We start from the raw sequence: 10,812 nt of genomic DNA, 5'->3' as shown, positions 1-10,812 counted from the left end.
ACAACCATCCATCCATCCATCCATCCATCCATTCATCCATCTGTACATCCATCCATACAACCATCCATCAATCCATCTGTACAACCATCCATCAATCCATCTGTACAACCATCCATCCATACATCAGCTCATCCATACATCCATCTGTACATCCATCCATACAACCATCCATCCATCTGTATAACCATCCATCCATACATCTATTCATCCATCCATCCATCTGTACATCCATCATCCATCTGTACATCCATCCATACAACCATCCATCCATATGTACAACCATCCATCCATCCATCCATCCATCCATCCATCCATCCATCCATCCATCCATCCATCCATTCTTTCATCTGTACATCCATCCATCCATCCATCGCAGATGGCTTGTTTCCAGGATTTAGTTCATTCCATAAAGAAACCAAGCTCAAGGTACCTCATGACTATAAGCGAGAGTTGGAACGAAGATCGATCAGCCTTTCCTTTTGACTCAGCTGTCTTCACCACAACAAATCAATAAAGCATCCGAATCACTGCAGATGCCGTTTCAATTTATCTATCAATCTTTCGCTTCGTTCAACACAAGCTCATGAACAAGACCCTATAAGATGCATGAACTCTTCCGCCTGAGGGTCTCTTTAACCCGGAGGGAACGTTCCACCTTTTTCTGGATGAGAACTCTGACCTCAGACATGGAGGAGTGACATGAAATAACATAAAAATCACAACATCACAACCCCCGATTCTCCAGTAAAACTTGGTTAAATTTCACACCGACACTTAAAACCACAAAGCAAAGTAGTAAAGTGCCAGGTGTTTATATTTTAAGCACACTCCACTGATTGCATGTAACCAACTGTGACCCATGTTTTCATATCCATGCCTCTACTTGTTGGACAAAAAGGCTGATTGCAGCTGACAGGCAGCTCCCACTGCATTCACTCAGCGTCGGCTCATTCTGCTGAACCTCACACGTACTGTTACATTCCTTACACATTCTCTGTTGGCGTATTTGTTGGGAGGTGTATTAAAATGACTGTGAAAGTGAGTAAATACTAATGCTCATATTATTTTAGGCACCTTCTCCAATTTCTGCATCGTAAAGGCTGTTTTATGTTTATCCAGAGGCCCTGGAATATGATTTTAACATTTTTAATGTCTGAACATATTATTTTGAAGTGCTTCCATAAAGCAACAAGGTCACTTTTCACTTATTGTGCCATTAAATGGGTCTTTCAGTCACTGTAAAATCTGGTCAAACACACCGACACAATTCAGATGGAAGACGGCCACTAATTAATTATGCAGTAACCTAAATTACTGCGTACGTCACTGCCTTTCATTAAGATGAGGAGTTATATTGTTTTAGTCAACTTTTAAAAGAACAATGTGAGATCTCAGGAGATCTATTGGTAAGTACTGTATTTTCTGGCCTATCAGTTGCAGTTTTTTTGCATAATTTTCATGCCCTGCAACTTATACACCGAAGCGACGTATTTTTGTGTTTTTCAAATATTTATAAACCAATTTTTGTCTGAGATATGACCGTTTTCATTCATTCTGACTGAAAATATTTAACACTACCATTTTCAGCTGTTAGATGGCACTCGAGCAGTATGGCATGTCGTTGTATCATGTAATAGGTACAAGTGGCCATTAATGGCACAATCAGCTTGCCATAGCCTGCCACCAACCGTCAAATCAGCTTCATTTCGCTGCACCGCCCCGGCAAAATGCAGCTGATTTGACCACTGAAGTGCATTTATTTAGTAAAAGTTCAACTGAGACACACCTTTGCTATAATTTTGAGCAAACAAATAATTGTTTTTAAATGTTAATCTTGTTAAAGTCCTCCTGTGCACGCTCCCGCGGCCGCCATTTGGCAGCCAATCGATTTTTGGCACAACACCGGCCCACATTTCCGGGTTGTCAGCGGTGACACTTTTAATAAACGCAACACATCAGCGGTGACGCATAATAGATGCTACATATACGGCGAAGTGACGTATTCATGTTTTTTCCACTTTATTAGACATACTGTATTTGGACTGATGCAACTTATAGGGCGGTGCAACGTGTACGGCGGAAAATACGGTAGTTAGAATGACTTTCCGCTTTTATCTTATAAAACTTTTCCTCCATATTGTTAAATATGACTAAGTTATAGCCATTATAGTTTGGCTAAAAAACATAATCGCTCTTTTGCCTTCTGTGGCAGGTGATAATAATAATATTTTTATATTGCATTTCTGCAGATATCTACAGATTCTGGTGGTGCGTAGTTTCTGTAACGACTCCTACCAGCTTCTTGCTCGTATCCAAACTCCAAACAGAGTATTTGGTTTCTGTCTTTGTGTGAGTTTAGTGTCACTTGGTTTCAGCCCAGATCCTTACACTAATTCTTCCTGACAGTTCTGTCATACTCTAGGGGGAAACACACATGCCTCCCTTCCTGCACCGGCTCAACATTCGAACCAAAATATGCACATGAATGATTCATAAGATCATCGAAAACAATCCTAGAAACGCGAAGTCGAACTCGTCTCTTCTGCGCTCTCACAGATGGAGCGGGAAGTAAGAAAAAATGGCGTCCTGTCAGGAATTACGAACAGCCATTTATCTGATTGGTAGGTGATATTCAGAACATGACATTTTTCCCGTTTGCGTTTAAAAAAATACTTTAAAGATATCAACTTTCACATCAGTCGGAGGGTCGCAGTGTTCTCAACACAGAGCTCACATGTTGGACTGGAAAAGAAAGTGATAAATTGGTGAAAAGAACTGTCTTTGTCTCACTTTGTCCAATTATCTCAAGTGTCAGGACGATGGGAGAACATTACAAATGTAAAATTAAAACGAAATGCCTTCAGTGCTGCAGTAACGGTCAGCTTGAATAAAACGAACCAGGCACATACTTTTACTGACAAAGTCTCTGTCTGTTGTGTTTTTGGATGAATAAACCTATTAAATGAACATTGTCTGGCTTCAGAACAGTGCTGGTCTTACTTGTTGAGTTTGGCCATGTAGATCTTTATGTGGCCAAAGTCGGGTCTCTCTGCCGGGTCCTCGGCCCAGCAGCCCTCCATCAGGATGGTCAGCTCCTCCGGGTGGCATTTGTTGTCTGTTGTTGGCCGGAAGTACGGCTTCTGACCGTTCCTCACCTTCTGTATGATCTCTGACGACAGGACAGGGTCAGGTTGAAATTTCATTCCTCAGAATTTGAGCTTTACTTTATAGACTGCATATCGACCAACAACGTGCAAGCCAAAGTTATTTTTAAATAAATATGTCGTGTAGCGCTCAGAGTACGCGTTGGGGATGACTCTCAGCTACTACGACACCAAATTTTAACACATCATCTTTAAAAGCGACCTGGTTACAGACATTTCTGTGTCCTGTCACAGATGAAAGCTGTATTGGTTTGTGGGACTCCACCTGGCTTGACATCTGGTCAACACGTGTTTGTGAACACGGCTGCCAGGGGAATATAAAGCAGTCTGACCTTTCAACGATCCATTTTGAAATGTTAGCAAAAAGCAAACAGATTTAATTCTGTCATGGTGGCAGCAAAGCAGCCTGAATAATATTGCAGGAGTAAATATTTTGTATGAGTTCACGCTCCTGTAAATTAGGGGTCCCTTTGTCTTTGGCGTTCGTTTTTAAGTCATCTGATGCCTCAGAGGCCAGCCGGGCTCCTCGAGGCTCGTAAAGGCGCTCGTGTTTACCTTTAGGGCTGAGGTCCATGCCTTCCACATAGAAAGGTCCATTCCTCAGAGCTATTTCCTGCAGAATGATGCCAAAACTGTACACATCACCCTTCTGAGTCCCTTGAGGGGGGTGGCGGTCATATATGAGCAGCTCAGGAGCCGTCCAAAGCTTTTCTGAAAAACAAACAAAAACAACTCAAGAGATGAAGAGATGGTGGGTTTTGTGGATTAAAGGGGGAATAGACTTACTTGCATAGAGGGCGTGCGAGTCGTCGTTCTCGCAGGACGAGCGGAAGCTGGCCAAGCCATAGTCTGTGATTTTCAACACAAACCGACTGTCCACCACACAGTTAGAGGACTTCAGATTTCCATGGCAGCCAAAGTAGCTGTTGTGGAGATAATTCATTCCCTGGTGCAAATAAATCAAGCGTTAGGATTTCTCTTATTTTATTTCTTTCTGCGCCAAAGAAACAAATCCATACATGTAGAAATAACAAGCTTTGACCAGCGTACGCGTTTGCAGATGACATTGTGATCCGTGAGAACAGGGAACAGGTGGAAGAGAACTTGGAGAGGTGTAGGTATGCACTTGAAAGAAGAGGAATGAAAGTCAGTCGTAGTAAGACAGAGTCCATGTGTGTGAATGAGAGGGAGGAGGTGGAACAGTGAGGCTACAAGGAGCAGAGGTCACAAAGGAGCAGGACTTCAAGGACTTGAGGTCCACGGTCCAGGAACATGGGGAGTGTGGTAAAGAGGTGAAGAAGAGAGTCCAGGCAGGATGGAGTGATGGAGAAAAGTCTCAGGAGTGATTTGTGACAAAAGGGTGTCAGCAAAGGTCAAAGGAAAAGTTTACAAGACAGTGGTGAGAGCAGCTCTGTTGTATGGTCTGGAGACAGAGACATGGACAAAAAGACAGGAGACAGAACTGGAAGTGTCAGAAATGAAGATGTTGAGGTTCTTCTTGGGAGTGACAAGGATGGATAGGATTAGGAATGAGATCATCAGAGGTACAGCACAGGTTGAACAACTGGGAGATAAAGTTAGAGAGGACACACTGAGATGGTTTGGACATGTCCAGAGGAGAGACAGTGGTTTGGACATGTCCAGAGGAGAGACAGTGGTTTGGACATGTCCAGAAGAGGGACATTGGGTATATTGGTAGAAGGATGTTAGAAATGCAGCTGCCAGGACAAAGACAACAAGGAGACATCTGGATGCAGTTAGAGAGGACATGGAGGGAGTTGGAGTGAGGACAGAGGACACAGAGGACAGAGTGAGATGGAGGAGGATGACTCTCTGTGGTGACCCTTGAAGAGGGAAAAGCCAAAAGAAGAAGACGATGAGTGTACATGTGCTGCAGGTTTGTCTTCAAATGTGGTCCTGTTATTTCTGAGATTACAGGTAATTCCTTTGGGAAGAGGGACCGCGGGTTCGGACTGAAATCAGGCTCGATATGTTGTGGAAACATCCCCTAAAATCCTCACCAGCTCATCCTCTCTGCAAAATGTTGCTATCCGTGTGGACTGGTTTAACCAAAACACTTGGACATGCATGTCGTCCAATAAAGAAGTCTGTCCAAGAGACACAACGTCTCACAGAAAGCCTTCTTTGTTTGGAGAGATTAAAGAGAAAACACCATAATATCCACGACTGGGTCTGACTGAACTTCAGCAGTGGATGATGATGTTTTAGTTTTTTATCAACTAGCTTTATAACACAAAAATATATTTTTGTGTGCTTGTTTTTCTGCCTCACTCAAGTCTTTCTGCTCATGTGAAACCATGGCAACCCCGACAAATATCTGCATGTCTGTAAGGCACACCAAGCGAGCTTTTATGCAAACCCCCCCAACAACATAAATCAATACTCTGCCTTTGACGTCTGGTTTATTTGTTTGCTGTGTCTTCAGCCTGAAGGCCACTTACCTTTACTATGTCATTGATCAGCGAGTAGCGGAACATCCAGTCCAGGTTTATACTCTCGTTCTCCAAAATGTCCTGGAAAAGGCCAGAACAGATCGAAAACCAGTTGGAACTGTTTGAACTTTTGCAGCAACTTCTCGCAGGCCTGAAGTTTATTTTAGGATGACGTACAGAACCAACATTTTTCTTTCCCGCTCGTCCTCACGGACACGTATGAAGCCCCGCCGGAGATTAATGAGTAACTCTAAAAGGGCCCTCGGCTGACCCCGTTACTAGAATCTGGGTCCAGTTTGACATCCAGCTCCATCACATCAACCTAAACGTTCTGTCTTTAATGGAAAATATCTGTCTCTGCAAGTGTGAGTGATGAAGTCCAGAGTTATCAACATTTCCCAGATTGACCGTTTTAAGAAAGCGCAGTCGTGTCCGGAGGCCCGGCCAAGAACACGCGTCATTAAAACCTCATGTTTTCTTATCAGTTTAATTTTTAAAAATACCCTCACAGTGAAAGGCAAAGAACAGGGATCAAACTAAAAGTAGTAGCTTGCCACGTTGACTCATGCCGATTCAGCTTTCACACAAATATCTGAGTTTTTTTGTCCGTACGATTTTAACAATCTAAATACTGTTGCATACTTTGGCCTTTTTTTAATCCATTTACATAACAAAATGTTCAGCTCACTCACGACATGGGAGCTATGACTTTTGGTTTTTGTAGCATTAATACTTTTCAAAGTATTTAATTAATTTACCAATGATTTTCCCATAGAAATATATAGAGACTTCCGTTTCTTTCAACATTGTTCTTTTTGACATTTGCTTCATTGTGCTTGTTCTCTTTTTATCTTCTTATGCTGTATTTAGGTTTTATCTACCAGTTTGCTACTTTTAGTTTCTCTTTCCTACTTTAAGCTTCTAGCTAACTTTTACTGCTTTTAGCTAGTGTTTTATTATGTCTGGCTTTACCCAACCCTCTTCTAGATTTAGCTTTTAGCTATCCTTTTGCTACTTTTAGCTTTTATTTAATTTTTGCTGCTTTTAGCTAGTGTTTTGTTACCTCTAGGTTTAACCAACCCTCTTCTACATTTAGTTTTTAGCTTGTCTTTTGCTACTTTTAGCATTTAGCTATCGTTATGTTACTTCTAGCATTACCCAAACCTTTTCTACATTTAGCTTTTAGCTATCATTTTGCTACTTTAACTTTTAGTTTCCTTTTGCTGCTTTTAGCTAGTGTTTTGTTACTTCTAGCTTTAACCAACCCTCTTTTACATTTAGCTTTTAGCTTGTCTTTTGGTACTTTTAGCTAGCATTTTGTTATGTCTACCTTTAACCAATCCTCCTCTACATTTAGCTTCTAGCTGGTCTGTTGGTACCTTTTGCTTTTAGCTAGTGTTTTGGCTTACAGACTTGTTGAGTTTACATGGTAACTCCAATACTCTGAACGTTTTTATGTGCCCATATTTTTCCAGACAAGAGCTCTAAATTCTGATGTCAGGAGGGGTTAATTATGCTGATGTTAACGACGAGTCACAAAGGGAAGAGTCAGAGCGTTGCTAACACGTCTTCAGCAACAAATGTGGCTCTAATGTTGTCAACATTTCCAATTTCCTCTCTATAATGAAGCTTTTCGACACAAATCAACACACAACAAATCTTACAAGAGGTAGAAAAATTATTAAATTTTGACATAAATTGTTCCCCCATGATTTTCATCTTATAAACTAAATGAAACGTTTTTTTAACTCGGCTTTTTAGAGAGGCATTAAACTCAGGTCAACCAAAAGAAAACAGACTTCCAGGGTGAAAATATTTATACGTCAGTTTGTACAATGAAAGTAAAAGAAACACGGTGCTGACGGGGACGTGATCCGACCCGTAGACGTTACCTGCAGGCTGCCGCGGGGGCAGTACTCCGTTACGATACAGATGTTGGGAGGGTCGATGCAGGCCCCGATGAACCTGGTGAGGTGGTTGAACTGAACGTCCCTCATCTGAAAATAACCACACAAACACTCGGCAACTGTGAGTCTCCTCAAACGCTCCGAACGCCGTGGAAACAGAGGACTGACGGTTCATTTATGCACCAACGTTTCAGAGTAACGCTGCCAGCGCTTCGTCCAGTCTGTTTGCAGTCGGCTTTGCTCGTACCGTCGTTTTCCACGTGTTGAGTGGCATTCCTGCTCAGTTGACACACGTGCACGTAATGCCTGAATTACCTTCAGAGGTTATGAATGGGCCAGTGTGCTGAGGAGGATATATGTATATATATATATATATATATATATATATATATATATATATATATATATAAATATAAATGTTCAGCAGGAGGAGCATAACCTCTCAACAAGGGAACTAATCCCCAATCAAGACCCAGTTTTAAAATACAGAAACACGAGCCGTTCGTATGGAAAAAAGAGAGTGGCACACAGATGTTTGGGGTTAAGAGCTTTAGAGGGAATAGTTTTTGGTTCTTTTCATGAGAAAGTGTGAAATTTTCTCCTACGGAAACAAGCTGGACAATCCTCCTGCTTTCATTTCAACCTGTAGGAACACGGACAGTGAGATAATAATAATAAAATACTTTTTTTGCTTACGTCTTTTCTTTTTTTCTGCACGTGGTTTACAATCTAACCACTTCTGCAGACTTTGTATGAAAACACTCGGCTTTTTCAAGGGATGAGTGCTGCGATGTTTGACTTTTAAGAAATATAATATTGAGATTTCTTTAATTCCTTTAAAAGGTTTGTTGTTTTTTTTAATCGGCTTCGGCTACTGGCTCTGTTTTTGTCTTCATATGCTTCTTTTAGCTTTTAGCTACTGTGTTGCTAAGTTTAGCCTGAGCTAGCCTTTTACCACTTTTAGCTTTATTTTAGCAAGACTTTTGCTTGCTTTAGGCTTTTGATTAGCCTTATGTCACTTATATATTTTTAGCTGCTTGTAGCATTTAGCTAACCTTTTCTCCTATTTAGCTAACATTTGTAACTTTTAGCTTCTGGTAAGCCTTTTACGCCTTCCAAATTTTAGCTTCCCTTTTGCAATTTTAGCTAGACTTTTGTACTACTTGGGTTTAGCTAACATGTTGCTGTTTTAGTTGTAGCTTAAACTTTAAATGACCTTTTGCTACTTTTAGCTTTCTGTTTTCATTTAACTACTTTTAACAAGACTACCATTTTTAGTAAGCATTTAGCTGCTTTTAGGTTTTAGTTGGCCTTTTTCTCCTTTTGGCTTCCCTTTTGGTACTACTAGGGTTTAGCTAATATATTGTTTTAGCCTGCATTTTGTTCCTTTTAACTTTTAGCTGACCTTTACCATTTTTAACTTTTACCTACTATGTAATGCTTTTTGACCGTAGCAAGCTGTACGCCATTTTTAGCTAACCTTTTCATACTTTAAATTTTTTAGCTAGCATTAAGCCACTTTTACCTTTCAGTAAGCCTTTTTACTACTTTCAGCTTTTTCCTACCTTTTTGCTATTTTAACTAGCTTTTTGCTAATATTTTGTTAGTTGACATGTTGCTGTTTTAGCTAGCATATTGTTACTTTAAACTTTTAGTAGATTTTTTTTGCTACTTGTACTTTTTTGCTAACTTTTTTCTATTTTAGCTTTTACTGCTTTTAATTATTATCTTGTTTTTTCAGGTTCCTTTTGCTACTGTGAACTTCTTTCTACAACTCTGCTGCTTTTAGCTTTTAGCTAGCCTTTTACATTTACCTTTAGCTAACTTTGTGCTACATTTACATTTCAGCTCACTTTTCAACACTTTTGGCGTTAAGTTATATTTTATTTATTTTTTAAGCTTTTACAATTTTAAAATTTCAGTGAAGTCTTTCAGAGCTCAGTGTTCACGCTGCGTTTTAACAGAAAATTAAAAATTACTTTCTTTCCTCTTTGTCACGGCGACTGACAGCCGCTCTCACACCAAACTCAGAGCCTTGTTGGCTTCTGTTTCACGACGGGAGATGTTGTTAGCCTACCCTTTGGCCTATATAACGTCCCCTGCTGCACTCTGGGAGACAAGTGGTTAAGTTTCCACTGGCAGGCCTGTCTCTTCGCCCCATCTGGTTGGCTTTTTCTTTTTGTGAGTTGAGGTTTGACAGGCGATCAGGCCCTCAGGGTATCTACGAAGCTGCCAGCTCAGACAGCATCCTCTCTCCCCGTGAGCCTCCCGACTGACCAATGGCCACCGACTCCCCTCCTAATAGCTGCAGCTCACACAAAATGACCCAGAACTCACTGCTGAGACAGAGAATTAAAGTCAAGAGAGTCGTAGGCTACAAGTAAAAAGAGAATGGACAAAAAGTCTTGTTTATGTCTGCCTGTGCAATTTCCAAGTTATGGCTTTTTCGTGTGCCACACTGAGTTTCCATCACCAAACCACATTAAGTTAAAAGACTTTTTTCTCTCCTCTTAGCTTCCTTATCGTTCACTCGTAAATATTTCCCAGCCAGGGAGACTTTTCTGTCAGGTGCTGCTGCTGCTGATATTAAAACAGTTTATGAATGTTCAGTTTTTACTACGAGAAGCAGGCGACATCCTGCAGCGCCCCGATAAGATTTTAACAAAAGGCAAACATTCTGTCCTCACGTAAACAAATACAGTGACGGACACGTCCGCTGTCAGACTGAGCCAGATAAAACAGCCAGAATCAGACAGAAGTTCCTGTTCGCAACCCAAGCAAGTTTACTTATTTATTTTACTTTCTGTAAGTCTCAGCTGCATATAAAAATCTACACTTTGTCTGGAAGCAGAGGTAGGAGGAAATTTCATGAGAAAACCAAAACAGGTGCATCTTCTTAAAAGCAGGGAAGACCAAAACAACCCAAAGCGTATAAATACTGCCAGTATTCTGTTTTTGTAGAGAAGGATACTGGACTCCTAAATTGGCTACTATCATCACTCTAGTTCTGCAGCTTATAGGAATCGGTGGAAACACGTGACTAATTTAACACGCAAACATAATCTGCAAAAACTTTATTATTATTATTTACGTATCATTTATGTAGCGAACACAAGATTATAAAGTATGTTAAGTTTGATTATTGTGTCCAGCCGATTGTAATTTTTAGTTTTAAAAGTTGCTAGTTTGCAATGCAAGTAATGTAAGATTAGCACAGCGAGGCAGCAGCTAGCTCACTTGCTATGTTAGATATAGCACAATAAGATAGCAGCTAGCTCACTTGCTACG

General features: G+C 40.7%; 1 protein-coding gene across 1 annotated transcript in view; it reads right to left on the bottom strand.

Moving 5' to 3' along the window:
- Positions 1-10,812, bottom strand: part of LOC119424915 (atrial natriuretic peptide receptor 2) — a 71,726-nt gene that overhangs the window by 21,745 nt on the left and 39,169 nt on the right. Inside the window, exons 11-15 of the mRNA XM_037692434.1 lie at positions 7,510-7,614; positions 5,627-5,698; positions 3,951-4,110; positions 3,720-3,875; positions 3,001-3,169 (exon numbers count right to left, since the gene is read on the bottom strand). Of these exons, the coding sequence (XP_037548362.1) occupies positions 3,001-3,169; positions 3,720-3,875; positions 3,951-4,110; positions 5,627-5,698; positions 7,510-7,614 (662 nt within the window). The remainder of the gene's footprint in view (positions 1-3,000; positions 3,170-3,719; positions 3,876-3,950; positions 4,111-5,626; positions 5,699-7,509; positions 7,615-10,812) is intronic.

This window comes from Nematolebias whitei, chromosome 18 (genome assembly GCF_014905685.2).
Source record: "Nematolebias whitei isolate Nwh7 chromosome 18, NemWhi1, whole genome shotgun sequence".
Classification (NCBI taxonomy): Eukaryota; Metazoa; Chordata; class Actinopteri; order Cyprinodontiformes; family Rivulidae; genus Nematolebias; species Nematolebias whitei.
Note: the sequence above shows the minus strand (reverse complement) of the source record. Positions and strands in the feature narration are given on the sequence as shown.